The sequence below is a fragment of the Arachis ipaensis genome, chromosome B7 (genome assembly GCF_059453495.1).
Source record: "Arachis ipaensis isolate K30076 ecotype BB chromosome B7, ASM5945349v1, whole genome shotgun sequence".
In the NCBI taxonomy this organism is placed as follows: Eukaryota; Viridiplantae; Streptophyta; class Magnoliopsida; order Fabales; family Fabaceae; genus Arachis; species Arachis ipaensis.
Window position 1 is genome coordinate 111,260,831 of NC_142442.1, and position 25,526 is coordinate 111,286,356.

The following is a 25,526-nucleotide window of genomic DNA, read 5'->3' on the forward strand; positions in this document are numbered from 1 at the left end:
TAACATCGTATTGATGTTCCACTGAAATGTGGTCAATAATTTTGTGAGTTCAACTGCTTTGTGAGTTCAATCTCTTTTAAGAATATGTAATACATTCATATAAAGAACTTCAACTTTATATTTTTCTTACAAAATAATGTAAACAAAATAATATAAAGTCTCCTAATCTGAATCATTCTTTGGATTAATTAAAATCTTAGTAAAAACTAGAGCTAAAACATTTAAATAAAACTAAATATTAAATATATTTTTCAAACAAAAAATAAATTATATATATAGTATATGATAATTTTATACACTTAGTAACTCAATATTTTTTAATTTTTATTCGAAAAAGTTACGTTCATTCCTGTTTTTTATCAACACTACTTATAGCTATCCTCTCTACAATTGCGTATAAAAAAGTATACAATTTTAGAATGAATTTCAAAGAATAACAATGATTTTATTTATAAGAACCAAAATCCCTCCCTTCAATAATGGTTCCCTCGGTGTGAGCTTTTATGGTACCACTTATCACAAATATCCCCTTTCATATATGTTGATGTGTTTTGACAGAATATGTAAATAACAAATCGACAATCAAATTAATTACTTATATATTAAAATATAAAATATATATTAAAAATAAATTAAACAAAATATATATATATATATATATATATGAATATAATAATTAATTTAATAATTAATTTTTAATGTATAAATAAAATATTTTATTTTTAAATATTGAGACAATATTTTTTTGGATATATTTTTATGTTACCCTTTATTAATAAATATTTTTTTGTTTTTGTATTTTAAAATCTTAAAATGATCTTTAAGATTGGCATCGTGCACCAAAATCGTTCTTAAGATTCTAATTACACCAATTACGTTATTGAAATTAACAAAAATGCATCACATTAGTTTCTAACTCATTTTTCGTTAACAGCGTGATGACATGACTTAATGATGTAGACTGTTAGTGGTACGTATCACTCCATAATTTTGGCACGTGTAATAATACGATAATGTGTTGACTAGTGACATGTGACATACTGACATGGACGGTTGTACCTTATGTCACAATGTTATTTGGTCATGTGTTACAACAATATTCGTCCACGTGTCATCTGCTATGTCATCATTGTAAATGCACCAAATTAGTTTCTCACTTTACATTAAGTCACTCATTTTAGTTTTTAAAATTGAATGCCGTACATTAAATTAGTCATTTCATTAGTTTTTTCTCTTTTTTTTTATAAATTCAAAAATCTCAATATCTTTGAATCCATTAATTTTAATTCTACTTTTTCACATGTTTAAATACAAGTATTTTTATAAAATATTTTTCTCTTGCAAGTACTCTTAACCGCCGTATTGGAACTGACGTAAAGGCATTTCAAGCACCCTCACTACCATCTTCGATCTCTTTCGCCTAGGCTAGATGAAAAAAGTGGAAGATGGTTGTAAAAATACTTGAAGTGCCTTTAATCTAACCCATTTACACACGACAACCTGTATTTCATAATAACCGAAAAAAAAGTATATTTTGATTCTTGATTTTTTGTTAAAAATGCATGTTTTTGGATGAAAGAAATGTGTCCAATCAATCATATATATTTTTTTATAATAACATTTATATATTACAAAATTTATCAATGTTAAATTATTATAAAAAAATATATAATTAAAATTAAAATCTTAAAAAAATTTATAAAAATATTTGTATTTAAATTATATGTAAAAAATAGAATTAAAATTAATGCATAAAAAGATATTAAGAATTTTGAATTTTAAAAAAAATAAGAACAAACTGGTAAAGGAATTAGTTTTGTACATTATATTCAATTTCAGGATTAAAATTAGTCATTTAATGCAAAATAAATGATTAATTTAGTGAATCTATAATGACATAACAAATGACACATGAACGAATATTGTTGTAACATGTGGCACAATCTAACATGTGGTTAAATAACATTGTGACACATGTCACAATCGTCTATGTCAGCATACCACATCACACTAACACTCTATATTATTAAACCATGTTATCACGCTGTTCAGCTATTAATAAAAAATGAACGAAAAACTAAAATGATACATTTTTATCAATTTACATAATTAGTGGAATTAAAATCTGTGCATGACGCCCATTCCAGGAGATTTTAGGATTTAACTCCACTAACTCGATGCAGCCCAACATCTTGTACTATTTTACGCACGTGAACTAGGCAACAATCTTTGCAATGCAAAATAGCACCTATTTCTCTCTAACATCAGATTCAGATTCAGATCCCGGGAAAAAGAAAGGAACAACCGGGGTCCCATGTGCCATGACAACGAAGTAGGATTTGCGGATTATATTCAGCTCAAATAAGAGAATCCAAAACGCGAGGTAGCAAATTAGGAAGCTCGCTAGCTCTGCACAGTGAATAGTATTTACCAAAACAATAAACGATTATTTCATGGTTTCAACTTTCATATATATATATATTACACATATAAAAATAAAAAATAATGTATGTACTATGTACTATTGTTTTATGTATATTTTCTTTTACACATTTTATGATATGAAAGATAATTTTTAATTATTATTTAATTTTTATCGATAATTATAATGCTAAAATAAAATTATAAAAAATATACAAAAATGATATACAGGCAGAATTAGATCCTATCTAACGTGTGTGTATTTCAAACATGTTCCACACATGAATATACAGAATTGTTTTCAGTTTTCCAATTACTTGCTGGCGTGGGATTTCATGTAAGCTAGTCATGGTTTGCAACTTTGCATCTGGCTAAAGTAATCCACACCGAAATTTTTATAAAAGTAAATAACAAACGCAAATAGTAGATCCCAATTTAATGTTTTAATGGGCTTGTATTGAGGTTTTTCCCTTTCAGCCCAAGTAAAGTTACTAATTATTACTTAAAAAGGTCAACTTTACTACAGTATAAGATCACTCTCCAAAAAAAAAAAAAAGATTGTATTATACATGTTTGATTTATATGGAGAATTTTATAATACATTGCTCAGATGCTAACCTCGTTATTTTTTGTATTTTATATCTTTTGTGATTGAGACTCAACCATTCCTTATAAGAAAAACAAACTGTATGACTCACTTTCTCAATACCCTGCTCTTTCCTTCCCTTCCACAAAACAAAAGGAGCAATTTCTTGCTTTCTCTTAGAAACTCACAAACACACAATAAAATAATCCAATAATTAAAAACACTTTATTAAATTCGGAAGAATATATTCTCAATTGAATGAAAAATATAATTTTTATTTAATAGTAAAAAGTCACACTTGACTCCTAATCAAATGACCTACTACTTGAGAAAATTTGTTTTCAATTCATATAAGATAAATATTTTTTTAGTAAATTATATATATACAGAGTATGTTTTTAAAGAGTTTTACAACACCCATCTTCCTTTTTAAAATACAATACAATTCAATTTATTCGTGGTGGGAAAGTACAATATTAACTAATAAGGATAAATTATCCTCAAAAACTAATTTTGTTTATTTATAGATAGATCTATGAATTCTGATTTTTTATAAGCACAAAATGGTAGTTTTTTTTTTTTGTGTGAAATTGCAGCTCTTGAAAGTGATCAAGTAAATAGGAGGTTTGTTTATGTCATGTGGGAAAAAAAGGGAAAGAAGAGTAAGAGGGAAGAGAGGGGGGTCGTGGTTGTGAGCAAGATGAAGTAGCGGTAGTGTTGCGGCAGAAAACACATGCCACATGTTGAAAGGACCTACCATGGTTGTCCATAAAAATAAGCATTAGAAGGCAGAAGCACCCATATACCTTATTTGGCAACTATATATAGGATAGAAAATGAAATCATTGGAGGATCCGAAATGGAAGATACTCTATTTCCCATCTTCCAGCTTGCGTTCTATGAAGGGTAGATTTCGGTCCTCTCCCTCTACAATATTCTACCGCCACTTTTCCTCATTATCCCGGACCCACATACATAAATATTTCATATTCATAATTCTTTTTTTTTTTTTTTCCTTTTGTAAAATGAATTACCTGAAATCATGTAAACACCTTAGCCTGCAATATGACACATAACGAACTTCATTGTGCATCATACACCAATAGGATGAAAGAGATATATATTCAACATCATCAATGATTTTGGCCAAATAAAAAACATGTAAAGACTAAGAGTGCACAACTGGATATGTTTTGCGAACAGTAAATACCATAATAGTTTTGTCAAAAAGGATCTTGTATTTGTGGTCAGTTTAAGAAGAAAAAGAAAATCAATTAAATAAATATAATCATGTCAATTAACATCAAAATTAATTACTAATATAAATATATGTTAAAATATACCATACACATTGAAAATGAGTTAAACAATACATATTGATAAAATTAGTATTACTTTAAATTTATTGATTTGATAAAAATATGCTATGACACAATTTTAAACCTTAGGTTAATGATTAAACGATAATATTAGGAAGACAAAAAAAATCCAAACTTATTATATTTAGTATTTATTAATTATAAATAAAGTAAAATTAGACTATTTTGATTGATTTTTTTTGTCTTTTAAACATTATTGATGGTTAAAATAGTTTTTAAAAGGTTATGCGATGATCACTTTAGTACTCAAAATGTTAGACGTTTTAAATTTATTATGAAAATAAGTTAATTAATCTTTTTGTTAGTTAGATGATGACATATCAATAAGTATCATGTGACATGCTAACGTGATATTACCATGTCATGTATTATAAAATAATTGATTGACGTATTATTTTAATTAGTAACATATGATATATCACGTATCGTCTGATATGTCATAAATTTATTTAGAGCTACATTAGTCTCTAAAAATTTACGCATAAGTTAATTTGATCCTTAAAATTTTAAAAAGTGAATTAAGTTAGTCCTAAAAGCAACTCTAGTGCTAGTTTTTATTTTAATTTCAGTTTAAATATCACAAAATGCTATATCAACATTTGTAAGACCATATATCATAATTAGTAATTTAAAACTAAATATAAAATTTATCGCTCTAACGATTAGCCTTAATTCAATTTAAATTTTGCATTATTTTTAATTATTTCAGCAAACTAATTATATAATTAATAAAATTTTATTGGTTTTTCTACTGCAAAAAAAGCGTTGAGTATTATCGAATTTAAAGACAAAAAATAAATAAAATTTGACGGTATAAACTTTGACGGTAACTATTTATTATTGGATTTTTCATCCGACGGTAGACCATTGCGGATCACCAAAACGCAACGTTTCACTGAATGAATTTATGGGCGGATTTATCCGACGGTAAATCCGATCCTAAATTACGCTCCTATTTTTTTGTTTTTGTTCTAATTATTACCGGCAAATTTACTGTTAAAAACATAAATCCGCCAGTAATAATTTAACCTGACGAATTCGATGCTTTTACCGTCGGTACATCTGCTGCTACTTTGCGACGCTAAATATGACGATAATCAGCATTTTTCTTGTAGTGTCCATCAAGATAATACCGTTTCTCTAAAGTGAGATTGATCTTATTTTATTTATTAATTTCAATGCAAATTTTAATTCTAAATAAGTTTACTTCTTATAAATATTAAAAGTGATATTTTAAAAATATTCTATTAGAATTGCTCTTTAAACAAATCGCTTTTTTATTTTTTCATAAATCTTAAATTTTTAATATTTTTAATTACATTAATTTTAATCTTAATTATTTATTACAATCTATCCAAATAATAATTCTCACATTGAATAATAAATGGTATTAATATGTCATGTTGGTCTGTGACATGATATTTAATGTGACGATTATCATCTAACTAATGAAAAAATTAATTTAATTTACGGTTGTATTTTTAGAATTAATTTGTGTTGATGTGTCGAAGATCAAAATGACACTCATGATATATATATATATATATATATATTTTGCATGACAATTAAATATTTAACTTAACATATATTTCATATTTTATCTTTGGATTTCGCTAGAGAGACAATGGACTATTTATACAATGTGTACCATACTATCTAGAATAACCATTCGAGTACTAGCGATAATAAACATCTTACTAGCGATAATAAACATTTTCCTAAAAGTTTAAACTAATTTTGGAATTCACCAAGGATCGAACTCTTGACCTTTTGGATCTAGCGCTCTAATACCATGTCATGATACCACTCATCCCAAAAGTTTCAGCTGATGGGAAAAGGTAACACTAATAATTATATCTCTAATACTCCTTAAACCTCCATTGTACACATTGTATAAATATTCCATTGGCTCCTCGTATTTTTCCTTTATCTTTATATAAATATGTTTTTTATGTAAGTAATGGCTAAAGATGGGTTTTCTGAAGTTTTTTCTATTTTAAATAAGAGTAAAGTATCGTTTTTGTTCTTAACATTTGGGGTAAGTCTTAAAGTTGTCCTTAACATTTGAATCGTCCTATTTAAGTCTCTAACGTTTCAAAATTGACTCAATGTTGTCCTGCCATTAAGAATCTGTTAACAGAATTGACGGCGGGACAAAATTGAGATGATTTTGAAACGTTAGGGACTTAAATAGGACGAACACGTTGGGGACAAAAACGATACATAGAAATAAATTTTAATTTTATCCTTCAATAATATCAATTTTTTATGGTACATAGTTATTCAATTACTTTTTAATCACATCTAAGTAAATTACACATAATCACACTAATTTTATTCTAAATAAATTTATTTTTTATAATTTTACTGTTAAAAATGTTTACTCATCATAAAATATTTGTAGAATGACTAGTACATAAACTTGTGGAGAAAAAAATGATACATATACAATAAAATAATGTGATTCTAGTCATTTATAAATATTTCATGATGAGTAAAAATTTTTAAGAGTAAAATTATAAAAAAATAAATTTATTTAGAATCAAAGTAATGTGATTAAGTGTAATTTACTTAAATGTGATTAAAAAAAAATTGAATAACTATGTACCGTAAAAGATTGATATTGGTGAAAGATAAAATTAAAATTTTTTTCTATGTATCGTTTTTGTCCCCAACGTTTTCGTCCTATTTAAGTCCCTAACGTTTTAAAATCATCTCAATTTTGTCCTGCCGTCAATTCCGTTAACAGATTCCTAACAGTAGGACAATATTGAGTCAATTTTAAAACGTTAGGGATTTAAATAGGACGATTCAAACGTTAGGGACAACTTTGAGATTTACCTCAAACGTAGGAGACAAAAACGATAATTTACTCTTTAAATAAAAATGGATCTGTCATGGGATTTGTGGGTTTTGGGATGTGTTAGAGTGGATCTGAAACTTCCAGTGGAGGCGAGAGTTATACCAATGGGAGTTAGAATTAGTGGATCAATTACGTGAAACTTTAAGGTCTATTAAGCTAGCACATGATAAGTAAGACAGAGTTGTTTGGAAGTTCGACAAGGAAGGTATTTTTTCAACTAACTATTTTGTGCAGGTGATGCAGTCAGAATCTCTCTCGGAGAAAATAACCAGCTACAATTTCACCAGAACCATTTGAAAAGGTTTGGTTTCGCCACGAGTGGAGTTATTTATTTGGTTTACTTTGATAGGGAGAGTGAATACCAAAGAAAAACTGCATAGACTGTGAATTATTAGACATGGTAATAACATATGCGTTTTGTGTAAAAAAGACGTTGAATATATTCACCATTTGTTTCTGGGCTGTGAGTTTACTTGGCAGGTACGGTGTCAATGGCTATCTGACTTTGGGAGATTGTGGTCTATTCCGGACTCACTAAAGGAACACTTTGAGAGTTGGACAGGTGTTGCTATCAGGAAGGGAGAGCAGCACAAGTGGCTCATATATTTTTTTTTGGTTATTTGAAACGTCTGGCTAGAGTGGAACTGCCGAATTTTTAATAACACGAAAGGGAGTGCAGAGGAGGTGTTCCATAAATCTGTAATCAGTTATCGAGAGTGGAATAGTTTGGATTCCTTTTGTTATTGATGGCAATGCCGGAGATGATGCTAGGGACAGTTTTTTGTTCATTGTCTTTACATTTTTTTTTTGTTTGTTAGTTTTATTCTCGCTCCACTATATTGTGTTGAGCTCCTTTGTTCAAAAAAAAAATAGGTATAAGATAAGAAAGAGAATGCAGGAATCATACAGTTGAAAATCATTTTAAGTTACATCTAAACATTCTAAATATAACCAGGGAAAAAACTTTCAGCTACACATCCAAGTATTTTTCGCAACTAAATTCAATTAAGTTAGCCTAAATTTAATAAAAGTTATTTTCATCACATCAGCGTGTATATGATGCATGGACACATTGACATGGACATTGGACACGACACAATACAAAACATGCCGACACGCGAATTTTAAAATTTTACATGACACGGGATACGCATACATATAAAATATAAAGTATTTTCTAGAAAAATCGTAATGATATTTTGATATTTTATTGATATTAAAATATAAATTAAATTTTTTAATTATTTTTAATGTCTTATTTTAATTATATCAAGTATTTAAAATATTTTTTGTTTTAATAAATAATAATATGTACTATATCTAAATTTATTTTAAGAATATATGTTAAGAATAAGATTAGACACACTGACACTTGATGGTATTTAGGTGTGTCCAGGCGTGTCCGGAGAAGAATTTTTTATTTTTTTTTATTAAGACACGGTTGGACACAGCAGACACGCGTGTCAGTGACTGTCGTGTCCAAAATGTGTCTGACACGGGGATATGACAACTCAGTGAAGTGTTCGTGCTTTGTTGTCGTGTACACACGCGCGTTTCAATAACGCAAAACATATCCTTCTTCGTCGTCTTCTCCTCCTCCTCCTCCTCCTTTCAAATTTGTGCACGTAGGTTCTTCTTCTCTTTCGTTATCATCATCACCAACAATACCAATATTTTGCTAATATCTTTATTGCTTCTCTTCTTCTTCTTCTCTTTCGTTATCGTCATCACCAACAATACCAATATTTTGCTAATATCTTTATTGGTTCTGATTTCTTCTGGTGTCATCATTAAATAATTTCGATTCATTTTTTAGTTTATTTTGGTTCATTTGTGAATTAATTGAGGTTCACTTGATACTGCTGATAAGTATTGACCAATTTTTTTATTCCTAAAGTAATTTTGGTTTATTTCTTAGTTTAATTGAAGGTCATTTGAATCCAGAAATAAATTGTATGTGTTTTTGTTGATGATAGAGTCTTTTTGACCGCTTATTCAAAAATGAACTAATTTTGGTTCATTTGTGTGTTAATTAGGGTTCACTTAATGCTGCTGATAAGTATTGACCAAAATTTTTATTCCTTAAGTAATTTCGATTCATTTTTTTAGTTTATTTGAGGTTCATTTGGATTCAGAAATGAATTTGATGTGTTTATTTTATTTGAGGTTCAGTTGATGCTGCTGGTAAGTATTGACCAAATTTTTTAGCAAATTAGTTCAGATTTGAACAAGTCGTCAAAAAAATCTAATCATCAACAAAAATATATCAAATTCATTTCTGAATTCAAATGAACATCAATTAAACTGAGAAATGAACATAAATTATTTAAGCAATAAAAAATTTGGTTAATACTTATCAGCATCATCAAGTGAACCTCAATTAGCACACAAATGAACCGAAATTAGTTTAGATTTGAACAAATAATTAAAAAAATTTAATCATCAACAAAAACACATCAAATTTATTTCTGGATCCAAATGAACTTCAAATAAACTAAGAAATGATCGAAATTACTTAAGGAATAAAATATTTGGTCAATACTTATCAGCAGCATCAAGTGAACTTCAATTAACACACAAATGAACCGAAATAAATTAAGAAATAAACTGAAATTATTTAACGATGGCATCAGAGAAAATCATAACTAATAAAGATGTTTGCAAAATATTGGTATTATTGGTGATGACGATAATGAAAAAGGAAAAGAAGAAGAAAACGCAATATTGGAGAAGAAGAATAACATGTGTACGCAAATTTGGAAGAAGAAGAAGGAGAATGAGGAGAAGAAGAAGGGAAGAGAAGAACCTGCGTGCGCGAATTTGGAAGAAGAAGAAGAGAAGAAGAAGAAGAAGGAGGAGGAAAGCAGAGAAGAAGGAAAAAGAAAAGGAAAATAAAGGAGGTATGTGATTTGAAAAGTTATTATAATAATTTGTCTAGATTTAATTAAGTATGTTGGTTAGATATAAAATTTTATTGGGAAAAAATAATTGTCTTACATTGTTGGTTTTTTTTTATATATAAATAAAATAAATCAAATATTTATCAATATATGATTTTTTAGAAAAAATTATATTTTTACCTTATATTACCGAACAAATTTATGATATAAATTAGAAAAATATACACATAAATATGGTTAGACTGTCGATAGATTATTTGGACAACTAAAAAAAATATTTGCAATAAAATTTAACTCAATTTAAAAAATAAAATTAATATAATTTATTATGATTTAGATCATATCAATTTTATTTTTATTTTCTCAACTTAAATCTAATTTTATTCAAATAATTGCTTTTTGTCTTCTGGTATAAAATTTAATTTTTTTATTCTCTCGTATATTTTTTAAATTTTTATGCACATTTTATTAGAATTGCATTGATTAAAATAGTTTCTATCTAATTTTTTTATTTAGACTTAATGTCTCGTTGTCTATAAAAAAAAATTAAATTTATATTTTAATCCAATAATTCAAAACTATTAGGATTTGGATTAATTTAGTTTATATCTATCAAAATTTTGAATTTAAAAAAATTTGTCATTCAAAAATTTTAAATAATTAATTATTTAAAAAAATCTAATTTAAATCATATCTCATCCAAATTTTAATTTAACCCATCCCACAAACCTCCTTTATTCATGGCTAACTTCCAACCCACAGATCTTTTTTTTTTTTTTCTAACATTAATTCGAAAATGGTCATGGAACAAACTAACTGTAGATGATATATGATTTAAATTAAAATGTTTTAGAAAACAATTAACAATTTAAAATTTTTGAATTATAAAATTTCTATGATTTAAATTATTTTTTTTTAAATTTAAAATTTAAGTGAGATATAAACAAATTCAATCTAAATCATAATAGTTTGAGTTGGATTATTAGAATCTTTATAGTAATACACATGGAGAGCTCATTTGCTGATGTGGCGCTCATACGTTGAGTCTGGGCATTTATTTGCTTACATGTCGTCACTAGAAATTTTTAGATTTATATTTATAAATTATAAATTATTATTTGCTTAAGTTGTTATTTTCAAATTTTAAGTTTGGGTTGTTTTACTTAGGTTGTTATTTTTTAAATTTTAAATTATTTTATTTATTTAGGTTGTTTTACTTAGGTTGTTATTTTTTAAATTTCAAATTATTTTATTTAAGTTGTTATTTTTTAAATTTTATTTAGATTTTACTTAGATGGTTTTTTTTATATTTTAACACTATTTTTAAAAATCTATTAATTCTTTTTAGCATTATTTTTTTAAATTTTGTTGATTTTTTTTTAAATTGCAACTACATAAATTCTTTTAAAGAAATTTAGAGTTTTAAAAAATTTACGTTAATTATTTTTCGGTTGTTACATACTAATATTACTATAAAAATTTACGTTAGTTTAGAATTTATAAATTATTATTTGTTTAAATTGTTATTTTCAAATTTTAAGTTTGGATTGTTTTACTTAGTTTGTTATTTTTTAAATTTTAAATTATTTTATTTGTTTGGGTTGTTTTACTTATTTTTAAATTTCAAATTATTTTATTTAAATGATTATTTTTAAAATTTTATTTAGATTTTACTTAGATTGTTCTTTTTTATATTTTAACACTATTTTTTAAAAATCTGTTAATTCTTTTTAGCATTATTTTTTAAAATTTTGTTAATTTTTTTAAAATTGCAGCTACATAAATTCTTTTAAAAAAATTTAGAGTTTTAAAAAAAATTACGTTAATTATTCTTCGGTTGTTACATACTAATATTACTATAAAGATTTACGTTAATTTAGAATTTTTAAATTATTATTTATTTAGATTGTTATTTTCAAATTTTAAGTTTGAGTTGTTTTACTTAGTTTGTTATTTTTTAAATTTTAAATTAAAGTCAACCAAATTTAAAAAAATTTAGTTATGATACAACTATAAAAGTATAAGTTATGAGAGATGTAAAATACCACAATTTAAAGTACATCAATCCCTTTCTTTACATATATCCAAAATCTCTCTACTTATTCCAATGGCTGGTATTCACAAAATTGTTGACATCAATCCTACAATCGACAATTTGTGTGTACGTATATGAGTGATACGATTATGGACACTACCAAATTACGGAAATTTTCCATTGCCATACTCAATTGAGATGGTTTGGCTCGATGAAGACGTGAGTTTTTTACTAATATTTTTCTATTTTATTTTAAATTTATATTATTTATATTTTAAATTTATTTGTTTATTCCCATCTAATCGTTTTTTTTGTTCATTAATTCTAAGGAGAAAAAATATACGCCTCAGTTAAGAGGGTTTTTGTGTCTCGATTCATGAATTTGCTGGAGGAAAGAATATCTTACCAAATAAGATATTTTGGTGTTGGACTCAATAAGGGTTACTTTAAGACTACACATCATGAGTATGTGGTTAATTTAAACTAACGTACTGACATACTCTTGAAAAGAATGGCAAATTTACCAAATATACTGTTATCGAATTAGAGATTGATGATAGGTAATTATCTATTTATTTTTATAAATATAAAAATTTTGATAATCTTATCTTTTTAAATTATTATTTTAACTTATTTTATGATAAATATTTTTATTAATATTATTAATAAGTAACAAATGTATCTTTAAGCTTAGTTAAAATTTTTTAGATTCAAAGCACCGTTTTTAAACGTCTAAATATTTAAATTTTTTGAAAAAATCACTTCGGATTGATTAAAAAAAAAAAGGATTCAAATTTAAAAAAAAAATTAATAAAAAAGCATTCTTTTCGTGGTTTGTTTATTACGAATTTAAAATAATTAATTATTTATTTATTAATTCTTTTAAATTGTATTTGATATTTTAATTTTATTATTAATTTTTAAATTTTAAAAATATAAAATATATATAATTTGATATTATTTTATTGGTAGTTACTTTTTTAGTTATAATTATTTTTTGTTTATTTTGTTATAAAAAAATATATTTAACATTAAGGGTAAAGTACTAAATTGGTCCCCTAGGTTTGGGCGTAATTCTGTTTTGGTCCTTAAGGTTTAAAGTGTTCTATTTGAATCCAAAACGTTTTCATTTAGCATCAATTTAGTCCCACAGTGAGGTCAAAATTAAATAATTAACAAAATGTCCTACATAACAACAGTTCAAGAACAAAATCGATAATCTGGAGAACAAGTACAAGCTCTAGAGGCACAAAATCAACCATTGATGCATCAATACATTTATTTATCATTTTCTTTAGTTTTATAGAAAATATTTTATTTATATTATAAAAAATAATAAATAAATGTATTGATGTATCAATGGTTGATTTTATGCCTCTGGAGCTTGTACTTGTTCTCCAAATTATCGATTTTGTTCTTGAACTGTTGTTATGTAGGACATTTTGTTAATTATTTAATTTTGACCTCACTGTGGGACTAAATTGATGCTAAATGAAAACGTTTTGGATTCAAATAGAACACTTTAAACCTTAAGGACCAAAACAGAATTACGCCCAAACCTAGGGGACCAATTTAGTACTTTACCCTAACATTAAACATTCTATTTGATATAGAAAAATAATGGAGTGTGCACTTTTTAGCAACTACGTATATGAATTAAATGCTTTTTTGGGATGGCAATAAGGATGGAGCTGTTGTCGTCTTACAGTTTGATAGAGTGAAGTTATATAACGGTAATATTTATCAATAATTTTTAACAATATATTTTTATATGTGAGCTTTTACTTATTGTTTATGTGAATTTTTACTCATTTTGTATTAAATTAAAATTTTTAGAAAAGATTGTTTTACAAAATTCCATGTGTGGCACAAAGATGTTCTTCAATTTTAAAGATGCAAATGTCATCCAATTTAAAAATAGGTGGGTTTTTTTTTTAATTCTTTAGTTTCATACTATGTGTGTGTTATCTAACATAGTTTTTTTTTTTTTTTATTTATCTAGCTTTGTAAAATTTGAAGAACCTAGAGGTAACATCGGCGGAATTCCAAATGAGGCTGCATTGGCAAAACCATTGAGCAATTAAAAGAATTAGATATGGTAATTTTCTTTTTTGAAAAAAAGTTGAGAAAAAATAATTGAAATTCGTTGTAAGTGTAATTATAAGTGTATTTTTTATTAAAAATCAGTTTATTTTTCTCTTCTTTGGTCATTAGTAGTATCTAATTTATAAATAATAATTAATAATTAATTATAATTTTAGGATGTTAACTATATCGGTGGTTTGCTTCCAATTTCAAAGGCATCCTCAATCATTGAAGGGGAGAAAGTAGAAGGTGCTAAGGTATTTGTTCAAAAAATAAATTTTTTGTTTGTTTGTTTTCTAAAAGTTAAATCTTTATTTTATTCAAAAAATATTATTGAGATAAAATCAAAGGTGAGAAGGAAGTCTTTAATTTAACATGGTATTTTGTACAGAATTTGTTGCTTGAATTCTCTAATGAAGTTGCGGACAATGATGAATCCGAAGTGTTGGAAAATGCTATTACACCAACCAAGCGACTATCCTTGGAGTCGGAAGATTCGAAGGTGCAAGGAGATATCTCAACTTGCAAGAAGATTAAGATTGAGAATGAAACTTGAGAATTTGGATGCACATGTTTTGAAATCCCTTTTAGAATCTATCTAATAGAATAATGCCAAGCATATGTTTGTTTTGGTAGAAACATTGTCTTTTCTTGAGTTGTTATTTTTTTTTTGTTCTTTTCGATTTTTATGTTTGAAATTTAGAATTTTTTTTAAATCTAAATTGAAGTTATTTGGTTATTATTTATAGTTTTATTTTTAATTCGATTCACACAGTTGATATTCTGTTAATTTCTAATTTAGTATTTAATGTCATAAAGTTATAAATTTCTTCTTTGAATTATTATGGATACAATTAAGTTACTTATTAATTTTTAATGTGTATTTATTTAAAAAAATCTAATTATAATTTTTAATTAAAGTATTATGTTTAGAATTTTAAATTTAAATTCAAATATACTTTTTTTTAATTTTTAGTAAGCAATTGGGTTTGAGAATATTTTTTAAGAATTTATATAATTTATAAGCTACTATACTAATTACAAAGGATTATAATAAAGTAAATAGAATTACCAGTCTTATTAAGATGTGAGGTTATTTATACTATTTTAAAAAATGTAATACTGTTTAAATTTTAGAAAATGTATAATAAAGTTAATACTGTTTATGATGAAACTAAAAAAAAATCATTTTTAAATTAACAAATTTCTATATTTCTAATAGACAACGAACGTTTGATTAGAAAATTTTATTTAAAATTTAAAATTTATACTAGCAAATTAGGAAATTCTATTTAAAATTTTAAAATTTGAATTTCTAATACTAATTTCTAATTAAGTAAGTTCTTAACCATTTCGATTTTTAAATTTAAATTTTTTTACTTGCCACATTTATAAATTTTTATTATTATCTTTTAGATTATCTCTCCACAATAAAAGTACTTTCATCTTTTTCTCTCTTTTTAAATATTTTTTTTTTAAAATTTACGTAATTTATAAGGTTATTAATTTTTAGATTATATTTAATTTTATTATTTTTATCGATAAATAATAGGATTGATACTATTTATGACGAAACTAATAAAAGTTATTTGTAAATTAACAAATTCCTATATTCTTAATGAACAACAAACGTTTAATTAAAAAAATTCATTTAAAAATTTTAAATTTGCACTAGCTAATTAGGAAATTCTATTTAAAATTTTGAAATTTAAAATTCTAATACTAATTCCTAATTAAGTGACTTCTTAGCTGTTTTGATTTTTAAATTTAAATTTTTTTATTTGTCACATTTATAAACTTTTTCTGTTTACTTCATTTACATTGTTATTTTTTAGATTGCTGGTTTCAGGAAAGAACCGGCATCTAATTGAAATGGATGAAATTTCCCCGTCTGTAGTGATATTTTGGATTCGCTTAGGTTTCCCATTCGATTCGATCTATCCTGATGAGGAAAGAGAAGACGGAAGGTCTGATGCAACGAGTGAACCAGATCAACCTGAGCCAGGAAAGGGTAGACGAAAGAAGGTCTCCGATACAGGGATGGAGTGTGAAGACATTAATCATCCCTTCTCTTTTTCTTTCTTTACGCAATTTTGTAAGAGTCTAAAAGACGGGGTTCACCTCAGTCTTTACTTTATAGTATTCAATTCCAGCGGCTCGAAACTCAATATTCGACCGATCGCTTAGATTAAATCTTAGCGGAGATTTCCGAAAAAGTAACCCAGAGTTTGAGCACTATACTCCATCTCTGTTATGGATAGGTAGGCTATTATCTCAGCACAACAATAGATGTACTTTCATCTTTTTCTCTCTTTTTACTTATAAGTTATTCATTTTCAATCTCTTTATTTAAGGAAATGAAAAAAAAAAGATTTTAACTATAAGTTAAATTTATTGACCGTGAGATTAAACTTATATTTATTTGAAAAAAGATACTTTTGTAAAAAAATATATATTATTTTTCGTAAAATATGTTTACGTAACTAAATAAATGAGAATAAAAAGAAAATTAAAGCAGCCAATAAAAATAAAACATGTGCGATTTTACATAGACATAAGAAGACACTAATTTCATATTCTATATGGTAAGTTAGACATGAAAAAAAATTGTAAAAAAACTAGTGTCTCAACGTTTTAGAGAGACACAAAATACATGTTTTTAATGGGTATTTGTGTATGACCATGTCTTTTATCATTTTTGTCTCAGTAAATAACACCATACATATACTCCTTTGTACTCCCGTGTCTATGTTTTGATGGCCATGTATACCAAAAACAAACACTGTCATATGTGTACTCCTGTGTACTTTATTTTTTTTAATAATATAAAAAATTGATAATAAAAATGTATTATGTATAATGTATATATATATTTTTAATTAGTTAAAAAATTTATTTATTTGGTATTTTCAGGTATATATTAAAAGATGCAAGAAGTCCAAAGAGAAGCAAGATTGAAGAGAAATTTGATATTAAAAGACAAAGAAAATACAAAGCGGACCACAATTCAAGGTAGATTTCATACAAAAAATAACTAATATGTCATGAGTATTTTGGCCGAATGAAAGCCCATAAAATACAATATTTTTTATATATTATTTAGCTATCGACAAGTAATAAATTATTAATTTACATTGTTTTCGTAATATGTTACTAAATTTGTTTATGAAAAAATTACAGGAAATTCGAGTGATGGTTCCAATGGTGTGCATTTTCAATCGGTGTTGTCGAACATTACAAATAGCATCAATACAGGTTGATTTTTGGATGATTTTTTTTTGGAACTTGCTTATGTGAATTTACATGCACTTTATGTATTTTGATTTTCCTACTATTTATTCAATTATAAACTTTAATAGAAAATATGTTCAAAACTAATATCTCGAGTTATCTTATTAGATAATAACCCAATACCATATTGATCAAGGTCTCCAACTACTAATCTACACTTTGTAGGTGAAAAAGAATGATATTCTAATGTTAGTGATATTAGTAATTCGGGTATCACACGCGAAGCATATGATAGCCCATGTCATCAGACAAGTCAACAACAGCTCCAACAAACATCAAACAATATCGACCAGTTGCAAAGCCAGCGTATGTTAATATGCTTTTATTATTTAAAGACCAAACATTTAACTTTTCAATTGGTCTATTAAAAACAATCTTTGGTATATGCTAAATATTTATTATAGATTCATTGGAGTACACAAATCGAATTAGATTGCAAAGGGATGCAAGACTGAATAGGAAGATTATGCTACTTCAAAAGAGACATGGTAAGATAAGCATGATAGATTGTAATTATCACAAAGCTAAAATTTTACTTCTTTTATCTTTAATGCTACTTTCATAATATATATTCATAACTCGGCTGATTCAAACATTTAACATATATTCATTTTTCTTTATTTATAATATAAAGTGCTTGATTTATTATCTCTAATGATTACAGGAGCAAATACATCTAATTCAAATTTAGATACTAAAGAATTAGAAGAAGTGTGCATAGCTGAAAAAGGAAGATACCTGAGACAAAGAAAAACATTCTTGAAGGAATTGACTATAAATCTTTCAAAAATTTTTGAAGTTGAGAATATTACTGAAAACACGACTATATTAGATGATTCTGTGCAAATTGAATATCCAGCCATATTTGATGTTGCTGAGAATACAGGTAATCTAAGAAATAGCAATATCAGCACTTTATTATTTACTATTGTTATGCTTTTTATAAACAAAAAATCATTGTTTAGTGTTCAAGTTTTTAAAATTCAAACTAAGATATGGTTATATATTATAATTTTTGTATTTGAACATTGATTTATTGTAATTCTTATTGTTTGATTAGCGTGCATGTAAAACTTAAACCTTGAGGTTGGCACAATAAAATTGTATTATATGATCTCATCTTTTTAATCCATAAATTGCAGTCTTCGGTAATCTCTTATAAATATTATTTTTATACTTAACATGGTGAAAGAAAGATATATTTTTATATAAAGTATTTGTTGCAGATATAACTGAAAGATAATTTATTATCTTGGTGATTATTAGATGTGATAGATATTGGTGACCCATAATTTTTTTGTCGGCATTACGACGCCATGATGTGGTATGAGGAGAGATCAAAGAAGTCCAAAACAGGATCCAATATTGAGTTCTCAATATGTTGTATGCGAGGGAAGGTACAACTGCCTTTTTTGCAACGTCCACCTCAGCTCTTGCAAGGTTTAATATCTGGAGCAGACCAGAGAAGCAAATACTTTAAGGATAATATAAGAACTTATAATAGCATGTTTTGCTTCACGTCCCTCGGAGGTAAAATAGAGACCTCCATCAATGATGGGACAGGTCCTCCTCAGTTCATTGTGAGTGGACAAAACTACCATAAAATTAGAAGCTTGGTGCCAATTGAGGGACAAAGACCAAAATTCGCGCAGTTATATATTTATGATACAGAAAATGAGGTCTCAAACAGGATAGAGATTTTCAGGTTTGTATCATGCATTCCAAACTAATTAAAAATATATTTAGGTAGTTCGTACTTTGATTTTGGTTAATTATGAATACTAATATTTTTCAATTGATGTTATATACAGTTCAAGAACAACCAACAACAACATTGACCAATCCTTAGTTCTAGATCTCAAGGACATGATCGATCAACATAATGTTCTTGCTCACACATTTAGGATAGTGACAAACTACCTGAATCAAGGAGATATCGCAAATATAAGGCTACGGTTGTACCGGAAAAGATCAAAGGACGCGAGAGTCTATAATTTACCATCTTCTAACGAGGTCGCAGCTTTAATAGTAGGAGATTTTGATTATGGAGATGCAGGGCATGATATTATAGTTCAATTAAAGTCCGGACATCTACAAAGGATTCATGAGACACACACCGCATTTATTCCTCTTCAGTACCCTATGATGTTTCCTTACGGTGAAGATGGCTACCAAGAAGACATTCCTTTGCGAGAATCTCATAGGGCTGATGAAAATAGAAAGAGACAGCGTGTGAGTTTAAGGGAGTTCATAGCATTTAGAATACAAGAGAGAAAGGTCGAGTATGCAACCATTGTCAATGGTGGAAGATTATTTCAGCAGTTCTTGGTTGATTGATTTTCTATGATTGAAGCACAAAGGTTGACCTACTATCGAAACAACCAAACCAAGGTGAGGAGTGATATAAACAAACGAATTCAAGATGCAGTTGTTAGGGGTGAGACACGTGCTTCTAAAGCAGGTAAACGTATCATCCTACCTGCATCCTTCACTGGTGGATTGAGATACATGTTTAATAATTGTCAAGATGCTATGTCAATTTGTAAGAAATATGGATATCCAGACCTCTTCATCACAATGACATGTAACTCGAGTTGGCAAGAGATTGGCAGGGTTAACAATCTAAGGAACTTAAAGGTTGAAGACCAGCTGGATATATCGTGTAGAGTGTTCAAAATTAAGCTTGACATGATAATCTCGGATTTTAAGAAAGGAATTCCATTTGGAGTGCTAGATGCAGGTATTGCTCATCATCCAACCTTATTTTTAGAGAAATATTCCTTTAGATTGTTATAAAATAAATGGCAAAATATTTTCTTACTTAACATATTGTTGATTTTTTATTATCACCCTTAATTTATCAAAGCACATACATAAAATAGATAGTTTAAATATAACAAATAAATTTTTTTTATCTTTTTGGTATAAGGGATGTATACGGTGGAATTTCAAAAAAGAGGTCTACCACATGCTCACATTCTTTTATAGTTAAGTGGAGACCATAAGATAACAACGACAACTCAAATTGATCAGTTAATATCTTCAGAGTTTCCAGATCCTGTTCGGCACCCAAAATTTTTTAGAGATGTATCTACATATATGATTTATGGACCATGTGGTAGAGCATTCTCAAAATCTTCCTGCATGAAAGATGGGTACTGCACCAAATATTATCCCAAGACATTCAGTAAAATCACAGTTATCGATGATAGTGGATACCCATCATATAGAAGACGAGACACATGGGTGGTTACTGAGAAGAAGGGAGTCCATATGGATAATAGGAATGTGGTTCCATACAATGCATATCTGCTGATGTCTTATCAAGCGCATGTTAATGTAGAGTACTGCAACAAATCGAATGCTATCAAATATTTGTTCAAGTACGTGAATAAAGGTCCAGACAGGGTAGCAGTTGGAGTTACAAAGGAAGCTTCCAGTGGAGAGGATGCTCAGGTTATTGATGAGATCAAACAATTTTATGATTGCAGATATTTGTCTGCATGTGAGGCTGTGTGGAGAACCTTAGCGTATGATATTCATCAAAGGTGGCCTTCAATGATGAGATTAACCTTTCATTTGCCTGAAGAGCAAAATATCATCTTTAAAGATGATGACGATCTTGAAGAAATCGTGGAAGAAGAGGAAGAAAAATGTACGATGTTCTTAGCATGGATGGAGGCCAATAAAAATTTTGAAGCAGGTCAAACTTTGACGTATGCTGAGTTTCCAAATCAATTTGTTTATGATAGAGAATCAAGGGAATGTCATCCACGCAAAAGAGGGTATTCTATCGGGAGGTTAAATTATGTTTCACTGGATACAAGTGATATTTATTATATGAGAATTTTGTTAGCTGTTCAGAGAGGTTGCACAACATATGAGTCTATTAGGACAGTTAATAGAATTACATATTCTAGCTTCCAAGATGCTTGCTATTCCATGGGACTATTTGTGATGCTACTGATATCTAATAGCATTAGCAACCCAGAGCGTATTTGGAATGCAACTTGGACATTATTAGATGATGGAATACTATATGAGGAGAAAAGCTTTGAAAAACCAAGGTATTTTACTATGTCTTTTTTTTATATCAAGATTGTATTCTCTTATTATCTTTATTTTTATTAATAATATTAATAGTTTTATTTTTGAATTACTTATTAAATATTTCATAAAACCACCATATGCTTTTGCTAGGACTAAACATGACTGATGACGAATTGAAAAATTTCTGCCTTATTGAGATTGAGAAGATATTCAACAGCAATGCGAGATCTTTAAGAGACTATCAATCAATGCCATATCCTGAGATGTCTGATATTCGCCTTTTTCAGAATAAGCTAATAGAGGAGAAGTTAGCATATGACACAAATGAGTTGACTCATACAAACTTATATACGGAATAAAAGATGACTCATGAGCAAAGGTTAATATTTGATGAGATACTCAATGCTGTTATTACAGACTCTGGTGGTTTTTACTTCGTTTATGGGCATGGTGGGTGTGGTAAAATATTTATTTGGAATGGACTTTCTTCTGCTATTCGGTCTAGAGGAAAAATTGTTTTTAATATCGTATCCAATGGAATTGCTTCTTTACTCCTACCTGGTGGCAGAACGGCTCATTCTAGATTTTCAATACCCATTACAATTACTGATGAATCTACTTGCAACATTAAGCATGGCAGTTTGAAGGCTGAGCTGCTCATCCAAAGTAGCTTAATAATTTGGGATGAAGCTCCAATGCTCAATAAAATGTGCTTTGAAGCACTTGATCGGACGCTCAGGGATCTTATGTCAGTTACCGATCAACATAAGACACATCAACCATTTAGTGGTAAGGTTGTTGTTCTAGGAGGTGATTTCAGACAGATACTTCCGGTGATTCCGAAAGGAAGTAGACACGATATATTGGCATCCACTATTAACTCATCCCATCTGTGGTCATTTTGTAAGGTTCTGAAACTGCATACGAATATGAGACTTCTAATGTCTTCTTCGGATCAAGATGAAGGTGAAATGAAGAGATTTGCTAATTGGATACTTGATGTTGGAAATGGAAATATTGGCTCTGTTGTTGGTGATGAATCAGAAGTTGAAATTCCAGATGATCTATTGATTATAACTACTGATGACACTCTTTCTCATTTGGTAGACTTTGCATATCCAAATTTGTTGCAAAACATGTCAGATTACAGGTATTTTCAGAGTAGGGCAATTCTTGCCCCCACACTTGAGAGTGTCGAGAAGGTAAACGATTTTGTCTTGACAATCTTTCCAGGGATGGAAAAGGAGTATTTGAGCTCTGAGACAACATGTCAAGCTGATGAGAATGAAGATGTACAACAAGAGTGGTTCACACCAGAGTTCATAAATGACATCAAATGTTCGGGACTACCCAATCACAAGTTGACTTTGAAGCCAAGAGTCGCTGTAATGCTACTGCGAAATATAGACCAGACTTAAGGTTTATGCAACGGGACAAGATTAATAGTTAACGAACTTGGTAGCAACGTATATGGAGCGATGGTAGTGACCGGTAGAAATATTGGAGATAAAGTGTACATTCCAAGAATGAACTTGATCCCTTCAGATTCAGGATTGCCATTTAAGTTCCAACGGAGAAAATTTCCATTAACAGTATACTTTGCAATGACCATTAACAGGAGTCAGGGTCAATCATTATCACATGTAAGGCTTTATTTGCCAAAATCAGTGTTTACCCATGGACAACTTTATGTTGCTTTGTCAAGAGTTAAGAGTCGCAGTGGCTTTAGGGTTTTAATTCTAGACGAAGACGGCAATCCAAAGTCATCAACAACAAATGTCGTGTTCAAAGAGGTTTTTAATAATATTTAGGTAAGAATAATATTATTTTTATTTTAATAGCATGTTATGATTTATACTTTTGTACAAATATTTACTATAGATATAACTAATTTATCTATAACTCTTTTTTTAGATTTGAAATGAAATGTGTAACAAGGAGCACAACATCCTATGCCAATTGCTTTTCTAATGAAGTTAGTAAGATACTAGATTATCGATCGATAAATTTTTATTAGCTTTTTGATATAAAATTTAGTGTAAAATTAACATGCTATTATTACAGTTATATATGTTCTTATTTTTTTCATGTCTCCCTCCTTATGGTTCAAGAATATTAGAAACTTCAAATTCTTCTATTTATATTTTACTTTGAATAAAGATAAAACAACATATTTAACACGTTTATTATATAACGACGATGATAGTGTTATACTAAATTTAAAAAATATATGGTTATAAAATATTATTTTTAATTTAACTTATCAAATTTAAATATAAGCCCGTGCATCGCACGGATTTAACACTAGTAAAAAATAAATTCAAATTAATATTATACAAATTGCAGTTACTTAAAGAAAATTGGATTAAAAAACATTAACTCAATACGATTTCAATCATAGCAATTTAAAATTTAAATGAGATATAATTTAAATTGAAAATTTTTAAAAAAAGTTACTAATTTAAATTTTTTGAAGGATAAAGTATTATTTTAGTTCTTAACGTTTTTAGTCTGTTATACAGATTTTTCATAAATTTAAAAAGGTTTGATATCTAGTGATATGGGAGCGAAACCTACTTCTCTTATAGGTATCAGTTTTTGAAAGTGCATCAAAGATCTTTTTACTTAATTAAAATGACAAAGAAAAATCTGAAATGTAAGAAAAATAACTTTGGAAATAAAATGACTGAAAATGAAAAAATGATTTTTAATTTAAAGAAAACCATAAAGTGTCTTCAACAAGATTGACGGACTTTGAATTCAAATACAAAATACAGAATTTTTAAAGAAAATGAAAAGAACAACATTGTTGAAAAGATAAATTTGTGGAAAGGAAAAGATTACAAGAAATTTATAAGAAAAGTAGAAGACATGAAAAGAATCATACAAAAAAAAAAGTTCTTAACAGATTTAGAAGTTCGTTGAAATATAAGTGTGTGAGATCTCTGACTATTTATAAGACTTTTTAACCAATCAAATCCTAACATATTTTTTATGTGCATGCATTTTTGAGTAACTGTTCCGCGCTTTAAATAACGCTATAACTGCCATCAATTGTCTTTGTTTAGCAACTTCCTCGTCGTTTCGGTTACCTCCCCTCTTCTCGATGAGTCTTGTCGATTGAACCTGTCTCTCTTATCGATAAGTCCTCTCCAATGAATTTCATTATCTTCGAAGATACGAAATGAGTTCCTGACTCAATATTTTGAACTTATTTTATTTTGACTAATACAATCGAATCCTAATTTAGTCCATAACGTTTTAAACGTCCTATTTTACTCCAAAAAATAAAACATTTATTTTGTATATTATATATAAAAATTCCTACTTATTCGGGTAATTTTTCTACAATAACGTGAATAAGTTACATCTGAGATATTTGAAGATTTTAGCATTTTGAAATGTCGACCAGATCCCGTCTTCTATCCCCGGTTCTTCCTACTTGATTGGAAAGAACATGCCAAGAACTAATTGCAACAAAATAAAAATAATAAAGAAAAAAAGAGCTGAGTTTGTCCGTTGGAATATGCCATACCAATGATGAATGGTGGAGAGGGGTTTTGTTTTTTTATTTAAGAGAGAGAGTGTGTGCTTGGAATTGCTTGGTTAAATGGTGATTTTGGAGTGTGGAAACTGGAAAGGTAGTTTTAGAAAGGTATCTGAAATGAGAATCAGTGGCGCTAGTAAAACTCTCGTGCCATTGCCAATTTTGCCATATGTACATACAATTACTTTGCGAAATGAAATATGAATTTCAGGAATCACAATTAATTCATGTGAGGTAGAAAGTGGAAACAAAACAAAAAAAGAAAATAAAAAGATGTAGCATAACATGATTATGATAATTGCTGTTTTCCTTTCTAACTGTAAAATAATGATGCAAGAGAAAGTTGAGGTGATGATGGATCTCATGTTT

The 25,526-nt window shown here is 27.8% G+C and overlaps 1 protein-coding gene and 1 pseudogene across 1 annotated transcript; both read left to right on the plus strand.

Annotated features, from left to right (window-relative positions):
• The first annotated feature begins 19,903 nt into the window (after positions 1-19,903).
• Positions 19,904-21,969, plus strand: LOC107607455 (uncharacterized). The gene is made up of 3 exons (XM_021107883.1): positions 19,904-20,300; positions 20,607-21,554; positions 21,761-21,969. The coding sequence occupies exons 1-3, from the start codon at positions 19,904-19,906 to the stop codon at positions 21,967-21,969; spliced, it is 1,554 nt and encodes a 517-aa protein (XP_020963542.1).
• Positions 21,970-21,972: 3 nt separating this feature from the next.
• On the plus strand, positions 21,973-23,421 carry LOC110262401 (uncharacterized; annotated as a pseudogene).
• Positions 23,422-25,526: the final 2,105 nt, after the last annotated feature.

What these genes read in the sequence shown, in the direction of transcription:
- LOC107607455 (XM_021107883.1), top strand. Translation starts at nt 19,904, where the DNA reads ATGATTGAAGCACAAAGGTTGACCTACTATCGAAACAACCAAACCAAG. An exon ending in ATTTGGAGTGCTAGATGCAG is followed by an intron (nt 20,301 to 20,606) that starts GTATTGCTCATC and finishes TAATATCTTCAG; the next exon opens with AGTTTCCAGATCCTGTTCGG. An exon ending in TAGCATTAGCAACCCAGAGC is followed by an intron (nt 21,555 to 21,760) that starts GTATTTGGAATG and finishes TGCTTTTGCTAG; the next exon opens with GACTAAACATGACTGATGAC.